The 22856-nt window shown below is 40.3% G+C and overlaps 1 protein-coding gene across 3 annotated transcripts in view; it reads right to left on the bottom strand.

Moving 5' to 3' along the window:
* LOC120242797 (agouti signaling protein) overlaps positions 1–22856 on the bottom strand; it is a 148344-nt gene that overhangs the window by 945 nt on the left and 124543 nt on the right. For all 3 annotated transcript variants that reach the window (XM_039248737.1, XM_039248736.1, XM_039248738.1), the window contains exons 4-5: positions 3640–3809; positions 2113–2174 (exon numbers count right to left, since the gene is read on the bottom strand). In XM_039248737.1, the coding sequence (XP_039104668.1) occupies positions 2113–2174; positions 3640–3809 (232 nt within the window). The remainder of the gene's footprint in view (positions 1–2112; positions 2175–3639; positions 3810–22856) is intronic.

The following is a 22856-nucleotide window of genomic DNA, read 5'->3' on the forward strand; positions in this document are numbered from 1 at the left end:
GGTTTGGCTGCGCCCGCTTCTCTGAGCTGATTTTACCACACTGTTCCATTGGCCTTTCTTCCTTGAACTTAAGCACAGAGTTGCTGACCCTTAACACTCCCCTGCTTACGCTGTGTGTCTCTCTCTCAGAAATAAATTTAAAAAAACAAAACAAAACATAAAAAAAAAAAGAAAAAGAAAAAGAGGGGGGCGCCTCGGTGGCTCAGTCGGTTAAGCGTCCGACTTCGGCTCAGGTCATGATCTCACGGTTCGTGGGTTCAAGCCCCGTGTCAGGCTCTGTGCTGACAGCTAGCTCAGAGCCTGGAGCCTGCTTCAGATTCTGTATCTCCCTCTCTCTGACCCTCCCCTGCTCACGCTGTCTCTCTTTCTCTCTCTCAGAAAAAAAAATTTTTTTTTTTAAAAAGCAGAGAGTTCCTGCTGCAGGGCTTTTGAACTGGCTACCCACTTCCCTGAAACCATTCTTTGTTGTGCTGTTGAGTACAGGTACTTGAAATGTGTCTAGTGCAACTGCAGAACTGAGTTTTCAAATTTTATTTAATTTTAATTTACATTTAGAAATAGAAGCAGCTAAAATTTTTTCTTTAAAAAATTGTTGTTAGGACCACAGCTGACTTTATTAAAAATTAGCATCGGAATTGAGATGTACTGTAAGTGTCAAGATACATCACCAGGTTTCAGACTTAGCACATACGCAAAAAATGTAAAATATCTCACTAACTTTTTATATTGGTTACATATTAAAATGATAATATTTTGTATATACTGGGTTAAGTAAAACATTAAACTTAATGACATGTGCTTCTTTTTACTTTTTTTTTTAATGTAGCTACTAGAAAATTTAATATACTTGGCCTACGGCTTATTTCTAATGGGCATTGCTGCTTGAGCTTACTGAGTTTTTCAGTATTTAAGTGTTACTTCCTTAGGGAGGGCTTCTGAGACCACTCTTCACTCTCATTACCATGCTTTAATTCCTTTACAGTGTTTATCATTATCTGAATTTATTTTACCTATTTAATGGTTTACTCATTGTTTGTTTTTCTCTTTTCCCCACAAGAATGTAAATTACATGATAGCAGGGATATATGTCTCTTGTTCATTTCCACCTTCCCTGTAGCTAGCATGCAAAAATATCTGTCAACTATGTATTCTTATATGTCAATCATCTGATCTGCTTGTTCACTCTAGAAAAAGTCTAGAGAGGAGCAGGGACTTTCTCAAGATCACACAGTGCCAGGTCTAAGACAAGAATAATGTGTACATTTCAACAATGCCTGAATCTAATATTTCCCAAAGTGTGGGAACCGCACCATGGTAGTATGATTTTAGGTGCTACATAAGTATTAAATGACGTTAAATCACATAATGAGAAAAGATTCTTTTTTCAATCTCTTTCAATTTTAAAGGCTTAGTTTGGTGCCAATATATTATTAATGCTTTCCCAACACTTTCTAATCTGACTTTTAACAATAAGCCTCAGATTTAGAGCATTTGGCAAGTGACCCCATCCAGCTAAATTCCACTAAAAATGTTTTGTTTTCATGATACTTATTTTTATGGCAAGTGATAATTGATTTTTGCTCATAGTTATATATTTTTTAAGTTTTAATTTTAAACAAATAAATAGGTGAAACTCAGTTATGGCAAAAATTCTGTGTGTGTGTGGGCGGGGTGTGTCCCTGGCTGGCTTAGTTGGTAGATCATGCAACTCTTGATCTCAGGGTTGTAAGTTCAAGCCCCATGTTGGATGTAGAGATTATTTAAAAATAAATATTTAAAATAAAATTGTGGGAAATGGTTCTGAAATAATTGAGGTTTAGGAAACCTAAACCTTTTTGCATTCAGTCAAAAGAATGAATGATGGTGACATTTCAGTCAGGGGGCTAGCTAGTATAGGAAGATGCTTTTTAGCAGGTAAGCTATTTTGCTCAGTGAACCTTAGCTCTCTGGGCTTCTGTGGGGGGTCTGGTTCAGGGCTATAGGGCAGGAAGGCTTTAGATAGCTTTCAGCTTCTTTTGTTCATGAAAGCCAGGAAAGTCTTTCATTTAGTTCCTAGCTAGAACTCCCTTTTAAGTCTGGTCCCGCCCCCACAATGAGAACTCTCAGTCCTACCTTGGAAGATCTCTTCTTTTCCGCCTCTTTTCTGCTGATCTTTTCAGATTTCTTGTTCAGCGCTTCAAAGAGAGACAGAAGGAGCAAAGCCAGATGTTTCTGGAGGCCATGAGCTACAGTAAAGTGGGAGATGTGGAGGGGGCTCCAGGAAATCTCAGGATGTGGGAGAAGAGGAGTTGGCTGCATGAATTACAACTTGGGACTTAGGCAGCAGGTTCTTGTTAGCCTGGCTGCTGACTTGGAGCCAGGGACTGAAAGAAAAATATCTTCTGAGGGAAAGCAAAGAGGAAATCCAAGAAGGCCCTGAAAAATGGACTCTCAGTGTCATGTACATGGATGGACCTGTATTTCCTGTATTTTTGTTTTACATTTCTCAGAGCTATGGAGCCAGGCACATCTGATTTGAATCCTGACTCTGCCACATAACAGCTGTGTTTCCTAGGGCGCCTGAGTTGTTCAGCTGATTAAGCGTCTGACTTGATTTTGGCTGAGGTCATGATCTCACAGTTCCTGGGTTCCATACTCATGTCAGGCTCTGTGCTGACAGTGCTGAGCCTGCTTGGGATTATCTCTCTCCCTTTCTCTCTGTCCCTCTGCAGCTCATGTTCTCTCTCTCTCTCTCTCTCAAAATAAACTTAAAAAAAAAATAGCTGTTTCCTTAGGCAAACTACTTAACCTCCTTAAGACCTAGTTTTCTCACCTGCAAACAGGTACTCTAGTATCTACCTTGCAGGGTTGTCTTGAAGATCAACAAGGTACCTTTATAAAGTTAGAAGTCTGGCACATCAAAGGTGATTGATCAGTGATGTAACCCAACCCCTTCCCTGCTCCTTCCCTGATATGACTAAAATATTCTCTTTTCCTAGTGAGAGGCAAGGCAGTGAAGGATATTAGTTTTGAACTTGAGTTCTGGAATCAAAACCTGGGTTTGAATTCTGGCTCTGCTAGTTGAGAACTGTGTGCTAGTCACTTAACTTTGCTAAGCCTCAATTTCCTCAACTGTAAAACAGGAATAAAAATAGTACTCTCTTCACAGTGCCTAAAACACAAGGCATATATCTGTTACTATTATTTTTATCAGATGAAATTGAACTAGAACATGTTCAATGCCAGGCCCTAACAGCCCTGACATTTTCCCCTGAGCAGTCATTCTCCATTCTCAACACTGAAAGGACTAGTTCATCCTACACTTATATTCTGCAGCATTTTCTAAATTTTTTACTGTTGATAGTTCTTTGATTCAGTAAGTTTCAGAAATGCCAAGTTAAACCAAATTCATGAAGTGTCTTGACTTCAGGGTTTCTCAGAGCATCTAACATGCAAAGCTACATATTAGCTTGGTGGTATGCAGAGCTTATGAGTCAAGGAATATTTTATGCTTCTAGGATTACTTTGAAGAATGAACACGAAGGAGCTCTGACCTATGTCAGTGAATCCTGGTATCAGCCTGGGGAGTATGTTTGACATCTTGCAGCCCCTTCTCATGGACTGGAGTCCAGAGACCAGGTGTCAAGCTAGCCTACTTACCTACAATAGAGACAGAAGGGAGATCCAACAGGTTCATGGAGGAGTTGGTCCTCAGGCTCCTGTCATCTCCGGGTTTTTCCTCAGGTGCCAGGTGACTGTAGGTGGTGAGGAGGCACAGGGAGACCAGCAAGGTGGCCAGGAGTAGGCGGAGGATATTCATCTCTGAAGGACTGAGTGGGACAGAGAAGGCAGTCAGGCTGGTGGGTCAGGGGTCCTGGCAAGAGGATGTGCCCTCTTGCTTTCCTTGTGTTTCTCTGGGCTGGTGCTCTGACCCCATTTTCTAAGTGTCGCAGTGGAGTCAGAGGACCACCAAGGCTGAGGACAGGAAAGCAGAGCTGATGAAGGAAGAAGAGAGGAAAGGAGAGATGGGGAGGGGAAGAGAAACAAGGAAAGGAGGGAGACAGAAGCAAAGGGAAAAGGAATGCATTGCTGTTGGTCTCTGCCATCCCGAGGGTGGGGTGATGGTTTTTTTTTTTAAGTTGATGGCCCCAGAGACCCTAGGCCTGGGCAGAGTTGTTGAAAGGTCTCAATAGTGCCTCACAATGGCAGAGATTTTACTATGGTGCACAGAATGAGGCTTATAAGACTCTGAGAAAGATGCAGGGATAGATGGCATCTTCAGACAAGTGCGTATGTTGGCACATATGCCGTATTCCCGTGCCCAGAGGGAATGAGTGAAGGTATGGTTTGTGTGAGAAGGATGAACCTGTTGACATAGGCTAACTGGATTTACTGACTTATTGCTAGCTGGATTTTGATGAAGCAGACCAGAGTGGATTTCGTCCCACGAATACCTTCCTTTGGTTTAATCAGGGCTGAGAGCTTCAGTAGCATCTTCATCTTCACTGTGTGTGGGATCTCCATGCCTTACCTGCTCTGTGAATTGTTCCCTCTGTTCTGGGAAAAAAACTGAGACTGCTATCCCAAGGTTCTCTCTGCCCTGCCATAAGACATGGTGGGAAGAGAATAAAACAATATGTTCATGCTGGTTCTGCCCAATCCTGGGCTCCCTTACGGCAGCCTGGCAATTTCTAGCCTACTCCTCCCACCTCTCAGCTTAATAAACTGCAATGAATGAAATACAATTTCTTAGAACCTAAGTAACTTAGTGGAACTAAATTAAAACTAAAAGTATGGAGTCTGGAAAGGGTGAAATCTCAGTGAAATTTATCTTATTTTTGTGTTGGGAGAGAGCTAAAAATGAGTGTTCCTTGCATGAATCCTGGAGAGCAATATGTATATTCTAAATGTAAAATAGGTTCATAATGCCTAGTTGTATTATGATCCGCAGGGTCAGATTTTTTTTTTAGAATTTTGTGGATTTTAGGAAACAAATATTACCTATATACTATATTAAACCACATACAATGGGTCTGGGAACACCCATAATAGAATATTGGTACTTCTGCAGCAAAAAGGTGGGGATATTCATAATAAACAGGATAAACAAAGACTATGAATTTATTTACACCACTTGAGGATAGGTTTTGTTGCCAAGATACTTTAGGTAAGGTCAGATTTTGCTGCCAAAGAAAAAGAAAACTGATAGTTTTCAGAGTTTGGGGATTTTGCAATTTCAGGTAAAGGACTATAGACCTTACAAACCCTCATTGCTGTTACTACTCAACATGGGACACCCACTCCCTGCTATTAATACAGTATAATAATGCTGACAGCAATGACCACCTATTCAATTGTGTTTCTCAAGAGTAATTTGTTCTTCCCCTCTGTAGTGGTGGACGTTATTCTTTGATCTGTGGTATCATTGATGACAATACCTTCTCTTAAACTCGTCATCTGCTTTAAGTTACTGCTTATGACTTAACATGAATTTCTGTTCAGCATGGCGGATATAAAGAATCCAGAAAGGGGAGTCAGGTCACCTGGATGTACCTGCTATTTAAGTGGCTGTGTGACCCTGGGCCCATCTGGGCCTCTGCTTTCTCATCTGTAAAAAGAGAGGATGGAGGGGGCACCTGGGTGGCTCAGTCGGCTAAGCGTCCGACTTCAGCTCAGGTCATGATCTTATGGTTTGTGGGTTCTAGCCCCACGTCAGGCTCTGTGCTGACAGCCAGCTCAGGGCCTGGAGCCTGCTTTGGATACTTTGTCTCCCTTTCTCTCTGACCCTCCTCTGCTCACACTGCTTCCCTCTCTGTCTCAGAAATAAATAAAACATTAAAAAAAGAGAGAGAGAGAGAGAGGATAGGGGGCACCTGGGTGGCTCAGTTGGTCGGCTGCCGACTCTTGTTTTTGGCTCGGGTCAAGATGTTGTGGTTTTGTAGGCTTGAGCCCCTTTGTCAGGATCTGCGCTGCTGGTGCAGAGCCTGCTTGGGGTTCTCTCTCCCCCTATCTCTCTGCCCCTTCCCCACTTGTGCTGTCTCTGTCTCTCTCAAAATAAATAAATAAACTTTAAAAAAATTTTTTAAAAGAGAGGATAGGACTACGTGATCTAATACACCTTATGAGGCACAGAGTGGAACTTAATAAAGGTTTGTTTAATGAATGAAAGAATCTTAGACCTTTCTATTCTAAAATCCTACAAATCGATGATTTCTGATTCTTGCTTCCTGGGCTTTAGGGCAGGTTAAACAGTTGTATAAAGATTTTGTAAAGGCCCCTTGCGTATCCTTAAGAGTCAGGGGATTCGCAAATGCATCAATGTGACTGAATCTGATTAAACTCTGAAAAAGAGGGCATGGGAAGTCATGGCTAAATGCAATTGTCTGTGTACCTCAGGATTCTTGTTGATGTGTGTGTGCGCACATGTGTGTCTGTATGTGTGTGGAGTGTGCACACTATAAGGGCTCTGATTGAGGGAATATGGGAGGTAATAGTATCCAGATCATCTCTGAGTATGGTAAAATGAGTAGACAGTATATCAGTATAGAGTGCACACTCAGCATGCACTGCAGACATCCCCTTAGCTATGGCACTGGGTATAGTCTGATATCTTAATCCTCTAGGGTCAATGCCTTAGTCCCCAAGCAAAGGAAAGGATTATAATTTCCCAATAATGAGGAGGGGCTAACGACCTATTGGGACAGAGGTATAGTGAAAGATAATAACTGAGGAAGAGGTAAAGGCAGCAGAGTCTTCTTGATCAGAGTGAACAATATTAGTTGCTGACCATACTAGATGTTAATGAGATGCAGCCCTGACAGCCTGCCCTGGGTTTTGCTTGTGGCATCAGTGAGGGGAGCCAGGGTATCTAGGAAACCAGCAATTTGCCATTGCAGGGAAGGTGGGCTCTGTTTGTTGTAATAGTGGCTTCTACCAGTCCTGCCAAGCACCAATGCCAAAGGGTACAGGCGTCTGGGTTAAGTCATCCCTGTGAAGGAAAAAAGTGGCCAGAGGCAAAGTAGTGTTTGGTAGGGCCCAACATGGAGGAATATCTCATTTAGGCCAGTGGTGTTGGAGGGAGACGCTCCCCTCATCAGTCTTTTGGAACAAAACATATACTTGGGAAGAAAGGGAAATTAAAGCAGGAGGGAATCTTTTTTTTTTTTTTTTTCTGTTTTTAGTTTATTGTCAAGTTGGTTTCCATATAACACCCAGTGCTCATCCCAACAAGTGCCCTCCTCCATGCCCATAATTCATTTTCCCCTCTCCCCCACCCCCATCAACCCTCAGTTTGTTCTCAGTATTTAAGAATCTCTTATGGTTTGCCCCCCTTGCTCTCCTTAACTATTTTTCCCCTCCCCCTCCCCCATGGTCCTCTGTTAAGTTTCTCCTGTTCCAACATATGGTATCTGTCTTTCTCTGCCTGACTTATTTTACTTAGCATAATACCCTCGAGTTCCATCCACGTTGCTACAAATGGCCAGATTTCATTTTCTCATTGCCATGTAGTATTCCATTGTCTATATAAACCACATCTTTTTGATCCACTTGTCAGTTTAGGCTCTTTTCATGATTTGGCTATTGTTGAAAGTGCTGCTATGAACATTGAGGTACATGTGCCCCTATGCATCAGCACTCCTGTATCCCTTGGGTAAATTCCTAGCAGTGCTATTGCTGGGTCAGAGGGGAGTTTTATTGTTAAGTTTTTGAGGAATCTCCACACTGTTTTTCCAGAGCGGCTGCACAAAGTAGGAGGGAATCTTAACTTTGAAATTGTCTGCAAAACTTTGCCCATATGTGCATGGGGGCGAAGGTCTATAGCTTTCTCTGGATCCATAATGGGGTCTTAGGCCTTTAAAAAGCTCAGAACCCTTTCTTTGCAACCTGAGTGGGGCTTATCCAGAATCACAGGCACATGAAATCAGAGGACACTGTCATTTTTTTTCTGTTCTATTGAGTTCTGAATTATTGAGTTCTATAATTGGAAAAATGTGCTTATGGGAAGGAGCATATCATTCCAGACTAGTGCTGATATAAAATAAAGAAATATAATAATGAAGCAAACCAAAGAATATAAACACTATGGTCCCATTTGTGAACAAATATCAAAACTCCCTCAAAAGTAAATGTGCTTTGGGTGCCTGGGTGGCTCAGTTGGTTAAGCGTCTGACTTCAGCTCAGGTCATGATCTCACGGTTTGTGGGTTCGAGCCCCGCGTCGGGCTCTGTGCTGACAGCTAGTTCAGAGTCTGGAGCCTGTCTTTAGATTCTGTGTCTCTCTCTCTCTGACCCTCCCCTGCTCATGCTGTCTCTACCTCCCTCTCTCTCTCAAAACAAAACAAAACAAAACAAAACACCTAAATATGCTTACATATGCAAAGAAAAAAAAAGCATGGAAGGAGACACATTAAAATGTTAATAATGATTACTTCTTAGGAGTGGAATTAAGGATGGGGAGTGAGGTAGAGAAATACACTTCTTCATGTACTCCTGTATTTGAATTTTTTTTTCAAGAGCTTTATTACTTTGCAACAAAAAATAAGGGATGATAGAAATAATATACTGAATGCTACTTGACATAGCATCAAAGGATTTAAAGAAGATGGATGAAGAGTTATATTTGATTTGTGACAATGAGACTGTGGAATTTGCATGACCCTCCTTCTTTGTACCTCAAATTCAAGGTACAGTTTTCTTTCAGCACCTACTGCTCTGTCACCATAATATAGAGCTTTCTCATAATATATTATTCTTTTACTCTCTTCACTGCCCTATAACACTTTCAAAGCCTTTTACCCTTCTGATTCACCAGCCACTGTTTCTGATATAACAAAACCTGGGAGAGGACCACACAATTTTTGTGGTGGTTTTGTTTCTCAGCCAAATTAGCTATACCAAACGCTGAAGGTCAGGGCCAGAGAAGAAATGTCACTCATTCATAGTTACCTAAATTCCCTACCCCAGATATTCAGCGGGTGTATAGGGATCCTATCACCCCACACATTTTTGGCCCATCTGAGCAGCAGGTGACATACGTCCATGACAGGTACCCTGGCTGTAGAGGCTTAGGAGGCTCCATTAGGGCTATTGGCTAATTCCTTAATGTTCACTAGGTCTTATCAGTGATGATAATTTCTGGGGTAGAATGAGGGTGTCAATATGTTTTGTCTACCCAGTTTTGTCCTAGAATAGCCAGCCAATCAAGCAACAAATATTTTTTGAATGCCATGGGAAGTTAATGTTACTAGATTAGACAGATCTCTGAGAAGGGGAAGAGAAGGAGAAGCAAAGAAAGAAGGGTCCAGAGAACTTTGGGACATGGTTTCAGAAGAGCAAATTTTGCTGAGGGTATGAATGGGACACCAAAAGGGAAGAAGGGACTGATGGGAAGGGCCTGGTGAAGGCTTGGTTGTAAATTTGGCTCACTTCTTAAGACTGCCTCCTTATGAATGGGCCTGAATGAAAGGCACTTGAGTGACTGAACCCAACATGCCAAGGGATCCTTTAGTCAACATCATCCATGACATATGAGGAAAACATTAGAATGACAAAGACAACTGAGCATGAGGAATTTACCAACTTCTTAGTTCTTGCTCTGTCTTTGGTTAACCTAGTCCCAGAGGTTCAGCATCCCTGCTGAACTGCTAACCAAAATTATGCTAAGCCAAGCGACAAACACTGTTGCTTGGACAACTGTGAATGTCTCTTAACTGACATCCTATCTCCTTTCTTGTCCTGTTCCATCCGTTCCCTCAATAGTAGCCAGAGTAATTGGGGATGGGGGGCATCATTTTTGAAATAAAATAAAAATTTCCTGCAAAGCTCTGTTACTCTCTCTGGACTCATCTAATAGAGTCTCCTGTTCAATCACTATATTCCAGACATAATGTACCCCTTTCTGTTCCTAGCATATGCTAAACTATGTACTATCTCAGTGCCTTTACTGTCATTTCCTTAACTCTAAATGTTCCTTCCTTGGTCTTGAACTTGATTCCCTCAGCCTTTCACATAACTAGATCACTAGCAACCTTTGGATCTTTGTACAAATATCACCTCTTTCTTTGACTACTTTATCTGAAAGTGTCCTTTCTCCAGTTTCTGTCTATCCCATCATCCATTTCTTTCATAGCTCTTACAAATGAGCAATTATCGATGTTTATCTTCATATTGGCCTTCTTTCTCTTGTATAATTTAAACTCCCACAGGGCAGGGACTTTGTTGTCACATTCATTTTGCTACCCTCACTGCTAAGCAATGCCTGGCACACACATCAATAAATATTTGGTGAATAACTGAATGAATGAATGAATGAATGGGTGAAAAAAAAAATCCAACAACAGAAAATTTTCAGATTCCCTGGTCCCTTCAGGCCTACACAACCGGTTAAAAGTCAGATTTGAGGGGTGCCTGGGTGGCTCACTCGGGCAAGCATCTGGCTTCAGCTCAGGTCATGATCTCATGGTTGGTGGATTCGAACCCCATGTCAGGCTCTGTGCTGACAGCTAGCTCAGAGCCTGGAGGCTGCTTCGGATTCTGTGTCTCCCTCTCTCTGACACTCCCCTGCTCAGGCTGCCTCTATCTCAGAAATAAATAAAAAACATTAAAAATAAGTCAGATTTGATTGTGATTCAATGTCTTTTCCTTGGCCTGTGTTCTGTCATACTAGGGCTTGGACAAATCTTGAGTTTCATCTGCAGCCCTTATCTGAGTGCTAGGATGGGACCCTGGCTTTTCTTAATATCTTTGATTTTGTGCTTGACAAAAAAAGGTAAAAGAGATAATTTGCTTTGTAGATAAAAGTGCCTGGCAAGGAGGCCATGATGAGGATATAAGAATCATCGGGCTTTAGGAAACATGGAAAGAGCCTAAGTGTCCATCAACTGATGAATGGGTCAAGAAGATGTGGTTTATCTATACAATGGAATACTACATAGCAATGAGAAAGAATGAAATCTGGCCATTTGTAGCAACATGGATGGAACTTGAGGGTGTTATGCTGAGTGAAATAAGTCAGGCAGAGAAGNTGAGGGTGTTATGCTGAGTGAAATAAGTCAGGCAGAGAAGCACAGATACCATATGTTTGCATGTATAGGAGGATTAGGAGGAACTTAACAGAGGACCATGGGGGAGAAGAAGGGGAAAAACAGTTGGAGAGAGGGAAGGAGGCAAACCATGAGAGACTCTTGAATGCTGAGAACAAACTGAGGGTTGATGGGTGTGGGGGAGGGGGGGTGATGGGCACAGAGGAGGGCACTTGTTGGGAGGAGCACTGGGTGTTATATGGAAACCAACTTGACAATAAACTATTTAAGAAAAAAAATTAAAAAAAAAGAATCATAGGGCTTTAGAACTGGAAGAAACTTAAAGGATCTTGTTCAAGAAACTTAAGGCTGGCTATGCATTAGAATTATCAGGGGAGCTTTTTGCCACCCTGCTCACAGTACTGTGTTAAGATACAATTTACATACAGTAAAACCCACAAAGTTTAAATATCCAGCTTGGTGAATTTTAACTTTTATATACACTTATGTAACCACCACTCAGTTCAAAGTATAAAACCCTCCTTTCACCGCTGAAAGTTCCCTTGTGCCTCTTTCTGGTCAATACCCATTTTTACTCCTCAGAAGTAACCTCTATTCTGACTCCAACCATCATCGATCATTTTTTTCTGTTTTTTGTACTAATAAAAATTGAATCATACTGAATGAAATCTTTTGTGTCTGACATTTCTTTTACTGAACATTTTTGAGGTTTTATCCACTTTGTTGCATACATAAGTGGTTTGTTTTATTATTATTATTATTATTATTATTGCCAATTAGTATATGGTTTTAAATATACCACATTTGTTTATCCATTCTTTTAGGTGCTTTTGCAATAAGTAAACCCAAACCTTGTCCTAGGCACACTGAATCTGAATCTCTAGGAATGAAGCCTGGGAGACATATTTAAAAAAAATTTTTTTTAACAGTGTAGTTATTCATTTCAAGAGAGACAAAGAGAACAAGCGGGGGAGGGGCAGAGAGGAGGAGAGAGAGAATCCCAAACAGGCTCTGCACTGTCAGCACAGAACCCTATGCAGGGCTCAAACTCATGAAACATGAGACCATGACCTGAGCCAAAACCAAGAGTCAGACGCTTAACTGACTGAGCCACCCAGGTGACCCCTTGGGAGACATATTTTTAATAAGCTTCCAGGCAACTGTGATACACAGCCATGTATGAGAAACATTAATTTTGTCCATCCACCCTGGTTCTGTAGATAAGAAAACTGAGGCTCAGAGTAGGAAAGCTTCCTAAGCAGACACTTGAATCAGTAAGAGGCAAGGATAGAACTTCTTCCACCGGTCTGCTCTTTGCCCTGTAAGACAACTCAAACTGCTAATTAGTGACAGAGGCAGGGACATAAATCATAATAGCTTCCATTTATTGAGTACCTGCTCTATCCCAGACTCTACTCTAGGCCTGTTATGTACATTTACTCGTCTTAACAAACTACATTTCGTAGCTGAGGAAACTGAAATCCAGAGTGGCCCAAAGGACAGAAGTAGTGAGTGAAGAGAGAGGAGTCAATCCTCAGTCTCCCTGACTCGAGTCACACAAGAAGGTTGGTACCTTTTCCTGAAGTGGAAAGGAGGAAAACTACAAACTCCTTGATTTGGTGGCCTGCCATTCAGGCTTAGTCCAGCTCACTAAGGTAGAAATAAAAAACAAAACAAAGCAAAGCAAAACAGTATTTACCCTGCTTTTCACACCCTGGTTTTAGAACTCCTTCAGTTCTATATAGTTAGTACTCCATTAGTGGAAGTTGACTGTCAGTTTGATTAAAAATGTTCCAGCTAAGGGGAGGGTGGTGTGTTTGCTTAATCACTAGCTCTTTCTTCTCTACTGACAAATCTCTGCACAGGGGTGGGGACTACAAATGCTGCCAGTGAGTCTGTCAGGGATGGCTCCCACACATTTGGGAAGCAAGTTTCCCAAAGTGGGGAGGGCCTTGACTTATCAAGGGAGGAGTAAACTGACCCGAGCTGTCAGGAACTGGAATGAGTCAGAGACATATCTGCTAGTTGAGATGTTGAACCTGGAGTCCTGGGAGTCTGGAAAGCTTTGTTTTTCTTTCTTTTTTTTTTTTTTTTTAAATGTTTTATTTTATTTCTAGGAGAGAGAGAGACAGACAGCGTGAGCAGGGGAGGGTCAGAGAGAGGGAGATACAGACTCCGAAACAGGCTCCAGGCTCTGAGCTGGCAGTCAGCACAGAGCCCGACGCGGGGCTCAAACCCACGNATTTGTATGTATATATAGAAATCAAAGTCCAGGGGAATATATATGTAAATGTATAGAAGTAAATATGTACATATAAGTAAATCATAAATATATATTCTTAGGTATATTGTGCTCAAATTCAGCTGGATATAATTTCACATCATTTTAATAAAAATATCTTCTTTTTAATGTTTTATTTCTAGGAGAGAGAGAGAGAGACAGAGTGAGCAGGGAAGGGTCAGAGAGAGAGGGAGTCACAGACTCTGAAACAGGCTCCAGGCTCTGAGCTGGCAGTCAGCACAGAGCCCGACGCGGGGCTCAAACCCACGAACCGCGAGATCATGACCTGAGCGAAAGTCGGACACTCAACCGACTAAGCCACCCAGGCGCCCCTGGAAAGCTTTGTTTTTCAATAATGAGGGAGTCTGGGAAGTTTAAGAGAGGGGCCAGCTGAGGGAAATAGAGACTTCTCTTATGTAACTGGTAGGACTGAGGGAGCAGGATGGGAAAAAATGGGGAAGGAGAGAATAAAGCTTGTGGTGATTGACAAAGACTCTCTCTCTGACCAAACTAGAGACTCTTCTGAGACTTCTCACCTAGGCCTCAGTCTTGGCCCTCATTCTGTCTTTGGCCTGCCTAGCACAGTTTTTAGCAAGAATTCTGTCAATTTAGGGATGCCTGGGTAGCTCAGTCCGTTGAGGGTCCAACTCTTGATTTCAGCTCAGGTCATGATCTCACAGTTGGTGGGATAAAGCCTTGCATCGGGCTTTTCACTGACAGTGCAGAGCCTGCTTGGGATCCTCTCTGTCTTCTCTCTCTGCCCCTTCCCCACCATGTGTGCTCTCTCTCTCACTCTCAAAATAAATACATGTTAAAAAAACAAAAAAGAAAGCTGTCAATTTAGTGATACTATCCTCACCCTTGAGAATATCTGATTGAGTTCCTCCCCTTTTAAAAAAATGTTTATTTATTTATTTTGAGAGAGAGAGAGAGCACATGTGGGGAAGGCATAGAAAGAGAGAATCCCTAGTAGAGGAGGGCCAGAGGGAGAGGGAGAGAGAGAATCCCAAGCAGGCTCCTCAGCGCAGAGCCCAAGGTGTGGCTCAGTCCTCCGTCTACTGACATGTCACTCTGCTCGTTGGCTATGAATCCCCAACTATCTTTGCTGTATTCAGAGTTGACCCTGACCTCCATCCCTTATTGCACTATCCCTCTTGAAAGAGTCCTGAATAAAGTCCTCCTTACATATAAGAATTTTTTATTTAACAATACCAAAACAATTTGATTTCTTGAGCTCTTTCTACATACACAGACAAATTTGGCTATTGTGATTGAACTGACTAATGTTTATGTCTAACAGATACCATATTGAATAGTATTCTTTTTTAAATGTTTTTATTTATTTATTTTGAGAGAGAGAGAGTCCACAAGCAGGGGAGGGGCAGAGGGAGAGATAGAGAGAATCCCAAGCAGGTTCTATGCTCAGCACACAGCCTGCTGTGGGGCTTGACCCCGTGACCATGGGATTGTGACCTGAACCAAAATCAAGAGTCAGAAGCTCAATCAACTGAGCCATCCAGGCTCCCCCAAGCTGAATAATATTCTAATGGGTGGTTTTGGCCTTAGGTGGAAAATCGGCTTCAGGATTCTTCTTCTGAGATCAAGAACCATGTAGGAGGCCTAGCATCTCCCTAAGGGGCCCTGAGTTAGAATTTGAGAGAAGGCTTAAGGCTATGTTCCTCCTCAAGAAGCAAAGGACATAAATCATCCAGGCAGCTTCTTTTCAGCATGAAATGTCTTCATGTTCTAATGAAATAGGGGTCAGAGTCCAGGCTTCTCAGATATTTGTTTCCACAGTATACAAGGAATACAATGATTATAGGAGCTGCTAAAATGATTACTTTGATCTCCTGACATCATTCCCTACAGGCTGATTTAGTGCTCATCACTCAACAAGACCTCAGGGGATACCCTGATTTTGTTTTTGTCCTCCAGAAACCACTTCTTTCCCAGAAAAGACTATGCTGTCTTCTGATCTTCTAAATTCCTTTGACTTGGAGCACATTCTGCACTCACTAAACATGGCCCGAAGCTAGGCTGATGGTTTTGCTACAGCTCTCAACAACTTTACAGCAAATGGAAGGGAAGAGGCTTTGATGTCAAATGAAATTTTCTGCAGGAAAGGATCAAGGCAGAACCAAGGAAACACAGCTGAGCAAATCTTAAGAGTATATATGAATTTGTTCTGAGAGAAGGTAGAAAAAGTTTTGAAACAGATGCCTGGGCCAGTGTTTCTGGAGAGGGTCAAGATCTCCTAATGTGACAAAGTCCTCCAAAATAATAAAATTAAACCCAAAGTGCCTCCAGTGTGTCATTCCTTCTCTTAGCATCTCTCCAATGAAAATGACAGAACAAGTGTCCAATGTTGCTGAAGTAGAGAAAATACATTTGCAATTGAAAATCCTAACCTGAGCTTTTCTTGTGGGCAATAAAATGTGCCCAAGCATCCACTTTGAAATCTCAAATATTTAGAAAAGGAAAAGGAGGCTTTGTCATAAACAGAATTTTGGTTGTCTGTTTTGGCTCTACTAAATATGAAATGAACCAGTTCTACACAGGCAGATTGATCACAAATCCTAAATTCTGCTCTGTGAGAAGCATTAGAAATCTGTCACTATAAGTGACTTTTTGAAGACATTTACAGAAGTACTAAAATTTTACTCTAGAGTTAGAGTTGAGATTTTAGAGTACTTCTTTCTAAGGAATTTTAATTAATTAATTTTTTACTGCTAGAAAATAGAAAAAGCAGAGTAAAGAAAAGAAGTTACTAGTTAGCAGAAGGTAAATTTCTTTCTTTATGCTAAACTCCTAACTATTCTGATGCATAAAGTGAAACAAATTTGTTTAGCTTTCCTGAAAACTGGGAAGTAAAGGATGACTAAGAAGTTTTTTAATTTTTTAAATGTTTATTTATTTATTTTTGAGAAAGAGAGAGAGAGAGAGAGAGGGTGAGCAGGGGAGGAGCAGAGAGAGAGGGAGAGAGAGAATTCCAAGCAGATGGAATTCCAGATGTGCTGACAGCACAGAGCCCAATGCAGGGCTCAAACCCACAAACTGCAAGATCATGACCTGAGCTGAAGTCGGGCACCCAACCCTAACTGAGCCACCCAGATGCCTCATCTAAGAAGTTCTTTAAACTTTCCAAAGTAACAGCAGCTTCACTCATTCTGAAAGCATAGTTAAGTTATCGACTAAACTCCATATGCTTTCCCTCAAGGAACAGAAGCCAAAGGAACTTTGTTTCTGATCTTGCTGCAGAAGACGCTTATTGCTTGCTTGTCTCTAATTTCAAAGACAAGAATAAGAGAACAACCAATCATATCACAAAAATTATTCCAAACTTCACTCCATCTCATGGGCAGGAAGATTCCCATTGATGCACAATGAGAAGAAGTAATGTTTCATCAGGTGAAAAGCAGCAGTAAGCAGACCAGGAGAGCAGGCTAGGTTTTACAAGAGAAGCAAAAGTATAGAGAGGATCTCTAGCAACTCAGGTCATTTGAAACTTAGACTCAGAGAAGATGGAATCGCTACAGGCAGCAGAAGAGTGTTTTCCTCCTACTTACAGTGCCCTTTAATCAGCCTCTGTAATGTAAGGGAAGCTGAAGCTGAGCGTCTTCCATGTCCTTAGGCAGCACAGGCGAGATGTGTTGCAGTGAGATTTTTAAAAGACCTGGGGAGCTCCCAGCAGCTGGCTTCCCATCTCATCCTTTTGCTCTCAGCCAAGCAAAGACCGTTGCCTTCATATTCATCTTAGTGGCCACAAGGATGTCTAATGTCCCTATATTTGTTGTCTGATTTCCATATATTTTTCTTTAGTCTTGGAATTGTAATTGGTGTTGACACTGAAGTTAGGAGAAGTTGAAAAGGAAGTGGTTGCACTGAGAATACTCATGGTCAAGATTTAATGAGAATTTACTTCACAATGGATCCCAGGAGATAGAATGAAACTTTGGCCTAAGAGGTTAACCTGGAAAAACAAATCCTGTCTAAGGATTTAATTCAGCTTCTTTCAGAAATTCTGGGTGGCTAAGGGGCACTTGGTGGAGAGGTCAAATCCTAGATGGGCAGATTGTTGAGGCTTAGCTTGTCTTGTTAGTAAAATCTCTTTAGAGACTTTCAATATTGGTCTCATAATTTTCAAATTTCTAAGTAAATTTTCATTAGTTGACGGTTCTGCCCCTCTGCTGGCTTTGTGGGTTATTAGGCTGAGGTTCTCTTCTTCTCCTTATTGACTTGGGTTTCACTTAAACAAACTAGAATTACCAGGCCACAATTTATGGCCCTCCTGGGTCATGTGAAGCTTAGAGACTCGGGAGCACCTTAACATACAGTCCTGCAGCAAGCATTATGTGTTTTTGTCAGGATGGCAGTGGAAGTGTGATAGGAAGGGGCATAGCTCTACATTGATTTATCCTTACTTCTTGTTTCTCTCTACATATTTTTAAAATTCCAGTATAGTTAACATATAGTTATATTAGTTTCAGGTGTAGAATTCGAAACATTCCTCATTGCTCAGCAAAATAAGTGTACTCAATCCCCTTCCCCTGTTTTACCCATCCCTCTGCCTACCTTCCCTCTGGTAACCACCAATTTGTTCTCCGTAGTTAAAAGGCTGTTTTTTGGTTTGTCTCTTTTTTTTTTTTCCTTTGTTTGTTTTGTTTCTTGAATTCCACATATGAGTGAAATCATATGGCATTTATCTTTCTCTGACTGACTTCTTTCACTTAGCAATGTACTTTCCAGCTACATCCATGTTGTTGCAAATGGCAGGATTTCATTCTTTTTTTTTTTTGGCTGAGTAAGATTCTGTCATATATATATCTCACATCTTCTTTATCCATTCATGTATCAATGCATACTTCGGTTGCTTCCATAATTTGGCTATTATAAATGATGCTGCAATAAACATAGGGGTACAATATCCTTTCAAATTAGTGTTTTGTATTCTTTGGGTAAACAGCAGTGAAATTATTGGATTATATGGTGATTCCATTTTAATTTTTTGAGGAACCTCCATACTGTTTTCTACAGTGGCTGTACCAGTTTGCATTCCCACCAACAGTAAGTACAACAAGGGTTCCCTTTTTCTCTACATCCTCTTCAACATCTGCTGTTTCTTATGTTTTCGATTTTAGGTATTCTGATAGGAACAAAGTGATATCTCATTGTGGTTTTGATTTGCACTTCTCTGATGATGAGTATCTTTTCATGTGTCTGTTGGCCATCTATATGTCTTCTTTGGAGAAATGTCTGTTCATGTCTTCTGCCTATTTTTTAATTTGATTTTTTTTCTTTCTGGTGTTGAATTGTATAAATTCTTTATATATTTTGGATACTAAACCTTTATCAGATATGTCATTTGCAAATATCTTTTCCCATTCCCTTTTAGTTTTGCTGCTTATTTCCTTTGCTGTACAGAAGCTTTTTATTTTGATGTAGTCTCAATAGTTTAATTTTGTTTTTGTTTCCCTTGCCTCAGAAGACATATCTAGAAAAGTGTTGCAATGGCCAATGCCAGAGAAATTACTGCCTGTGCTCTCTTCCTGGATTTTTAGTTTCAGGTCTCACATTTGGGTTCTTAATCGAGTCTGAGTTTAGTTTTGTGTGTGGTGTAAGAAAAGTGGCCCAGTTTCATTCTTTTTTTCCCCTCAAGATTTTATTTCAATTCCAGCCAGTTAACATACAGTGCAATATTAGTTTCAGGTGTAGAATTTAATGATTCATCACTTACATACAACACGCGGTACTCATCACAAGGGCTCTCCTTAATAGTCATCACCTATTTAACCCATCATCCCGCCCACCTCCCCTCCAATAACCATCAATTTGTTCTCTATAATTAAGACTCTGTTTCTTGGATTGCCTCTCTTTTTTCCCCACTATGTTCATTTATTTTGTTTCTTAATTTCCACACATGAGTGAAATCATATGGTATTTGTCTTTCTCTGACTTCTTTCACTTAGCAATGTACTTTCCAGCTACTTCACTTAATACTCTCTAGCTCCATCCATGTCATTACAAATGGCAAGATTTTACTCTTGTTTATGGCTGAATAATATTCGTGTGTGTGTGTGTGTGTGTGCACGCCTACACCACATCTTCTTTATCTATTCATCAGTCAATAGACATTTGGGCTCTTTCCATAATTTGGCTTTTGCAAATAATGCTGCTATAAACATTGTGGTGCATGTCCCCCTTCAAATCAGTATTTTTGTATCCTTTGGATAAATACTGAGTACTGCAATTGCTGGATTGTAGGGTATTTCTATTTTTAACTTTTTTTAGCTTTTTTTTTTTTTTTTTTTTTTTTAGTATTTATTCATTTTTGAGACAGAGCATGAGTCGGGGAGGGGCAGAGAGAGAAGGAGACACAGAATCCAAAGCAGCCTCCAGGCTCTGAGCCAACAGCACAGAGCTCGACACAGGGCTTGAACTCACAGACTGCAAGATCATGACCTGAGCTGTAGTCGGATGCTTAATTGAGCCACTCAAGCACCCCACTATTTTTAACTTTTTGAGGAAACTTCATACTGTTTTCCAGAGTGGTTGCACCTGTTTGCATTCCCAACAACAATGTAAGAGGATTCCCTTTTCTTCTCATTCTCTCCAAAGCCTATTGTTTCCTGTGTTGTTGATTTTAGCCATTCTGAATGGTATGAGATAACTCATTGTAGTTTTGATTTGTATTTTCCAGATGATCAGTGATGTTGACGATCTTTTCATGTGTTTGTTAGGCATCTGTATGTCTTCTTTGGAAAAATGTCTATCCATGTCTTCTAACCATTTTTAACTGAATTATTTGTTTTTTGGATGTTGAGTTTTATAAGTTCTTTATATATTTTAGATACTAACCCTTTATCAGATATGTCATTTGCAAATATATTCTCCCATTCTGTAGGTTGCCTTTTAGTTTTGTTGCTTGTCTCTTTCACTGTGCAGAAGCTTTTTATTTTTTATTTATTTATTTTAAAAATTAATGTTTATTTCATTTTTGAGACAGAGAGAGACAGAGCTTGAGCGGGGAAGGGGCAGAGAGTGAGAGAGAGGAAATCACAGAATCTGAAGCAGGCTCTAGACTCCGAGCCGACAGCACAGAGCTTGATGCGGGGCTTCAACCCATGCACCACGAGATCATGACCTTGAGCCAAAGTCGGCCACCCAGCCAACTGAGCCACACAGGCACCCCAGAAGCTTTTTATTTCGATGAAGTCCCAATAGATTATTTTTGTTTTTGTTTTCCTCACCTCAGGAGACATCTAGTAAGAAGTTCTACTGCCCATGTCAAAAAGGTTACTGCCTATGTTCTTCTCTAGGATTTTGATTGATTTCTGTCTCACATTTAGGTCTTTAATCTGCTTTGAATTTATTTTTGTGTATGCTGTAAGAAAGTGGTCCAGTTTCATTCTTTTGCATGTAGCTGTCCAGTTTTCCCACCACCATTTGTTGAAGAGACTATCTTTTTCCTGTTGCATATTCTTGCATCCTTTGTTAAAGGTTAATTGACCATATAATCATGAATTTATTTCTGGGCTTTTTATTCTGTTTCATTGATTTATGTATCTATTTTTGTGCCAGTATAACTTGAAACCTAGAATTGTGATACTTCCAGTTTTGTTTTTCTTTTTCAAGATTGCTTTGGCTAATCAAGGACACTTGTGCTTCTATACACATTTAAGGATTGTTTATTATAGTTCTGTGAATAATTCTGTTGGTATTTTGACAAGGATTGCATTAAATCTGTAAATTGTTTTGAGAAGTATAGGTTTTTTTTCTTTTTAAATAGTTTATTGTCAAGTTGGTTTCCATATAACACCCAGTGCTCATCCCCACAAGTGCCCTCCTCCATGCCCATCACCCCGTCCCCTCCCCCCCATACCCATCAGTCCTTGGTTTGTTCTCAACATCCAAGAGTCTCTCATGGTTTGCCTCCCTCATTCTCCCCCCCCATTTCCCCCCTTCTTCTCCCCCATGGTCCTCCGTTAAGTTCCTCCTAATCCTCCTATACGTGCAAACTAGATGTTTTAACAATATATTTTTTCCTATCCATGAGCATGGAATACTTTCTATTTGTTTATGTCACCTTCAATTTCTTTCATCAATGTTTTATAGTTTTCAGAGGATAGGTCTTTCACTTCCTTGGTTAAGTTTATTCCTAGATATTTTGTTTTTTGGATGCAGCTGTAAATGGGAATTTTAATTTCTTTTTCAGCTACTTCATTATTAGTGTATAGAAAAGCAACAGATTTCTATACATTGACTTTGTAGCTTACAACTTTATTGAATTCATTGATCAGTTCTAATAGCTTTTTGGTGTAGTCTTTAGGGTTTTCCATTTTAGTATCATGTTATCTGAAAATAGTGAAAATTTTACTTCTTCCTTACCAATTTGGATGTCTTTTATTTTTCTTATGTGATTGTTGTGGCTAGGACTTCAAATACTATATTGAATAGAAGTGGTGAGAGTGGACATCCTTGTCTTGTTCCTGATCCTAGGGGGAAAGGTCTCAGTTTTTCACCATTGAGAATGATATTAGCTGTGGAGTTTTTCATATATGGCCTTTATTATGTTGAGGTATGTTCCCTCTAAACCTACTTTGTTGAGGGTTTTACCGTGAATGGATGTTGTGCTTCATCAGATGCTTTTCCTGCATCTATTGAAATGATCATATGGTTTTTTTGCTGTATATGATGTATTACATTGATTGATTTGCAAATATCAAATCATGCTTGCATCCCAGGAATAAATCCCACTTGATCATGGTGAATGATTTTTTAAAATGTATTGTTGGATTTGGTTTGCTAATATTTATCTGTTTTCATCAGAGATATTGGCCTGTAGTTCACTTTTTCTGTAGTGTCTTTATCTGGTTTTGGGGTGAGGGTAATGCTAGCCTCATAGAATAAATTTGGAAGATTTCTTTCCTCTTCTATTTTTGGAATAGTTTGAGAAAAATAGGTATTAACCTCTATTTGAATATTTGGTAGAATTCACTTGTGAAGCCTTGGACTTTTGTTTGTTGGGAGTTTTTTGATTACTGATTCAATTTCATAGCTGGTAATCAGTCTGTTCAAATTTTCTATTCTTCCTGATTCAGTTTTGGGAGGTTATGTGTTTGTAGGAATTTATCTATTTCTTCTAGGTTGTCCAATTTGTTGGGATATGGCTTTTCATAATATTCTTATAATCCTTTGTATTTCTGTGGTGTCAGTTGTTATTTTTCCTCTTTTATTTCTAATGTTGATTTCTTTTGAGAGAGAGAGAAAGCAGAAGTGGGAGAAGAACAAAGAAGAGGGGGTGGGAGAGAATCCCAAGCAGGCTCCACTCTCAGTGCAGAGCCTGATGCGGGGCTTGATCCCATGACTGTGACATCATAATCTAAGCCAAAATCAAGAGTTGAATGCTTAACTGACTAAGCCTCCTAGGCATCCCTCTCCTCTTTCATTTCTGATTTTGTTTATTTGAGTCCTCTCTCTCTCTCTCTCTTTTTTTTTTTTTTTTTGGCTAATGGTTTATCAAGTTTCTTGATCTTTTTAAAGAACCAGCTCCTGGTT

Source organism: Hyaena hyaena, unplaced genomic scaffold (assembly GCF_003009895.1).
Source record: "Hyaena hyaena isolate Hyena2069 unplaced genomic scaffold, ASM300989v1 scaffold_315, whole genome shotgun sequence".
Lineage (NCBI taxonomy): Eukaryota > Metazoa > Chordata > Mammalia > Carnivora > Hyaenidae > Hyaena > Hyaena hyaena.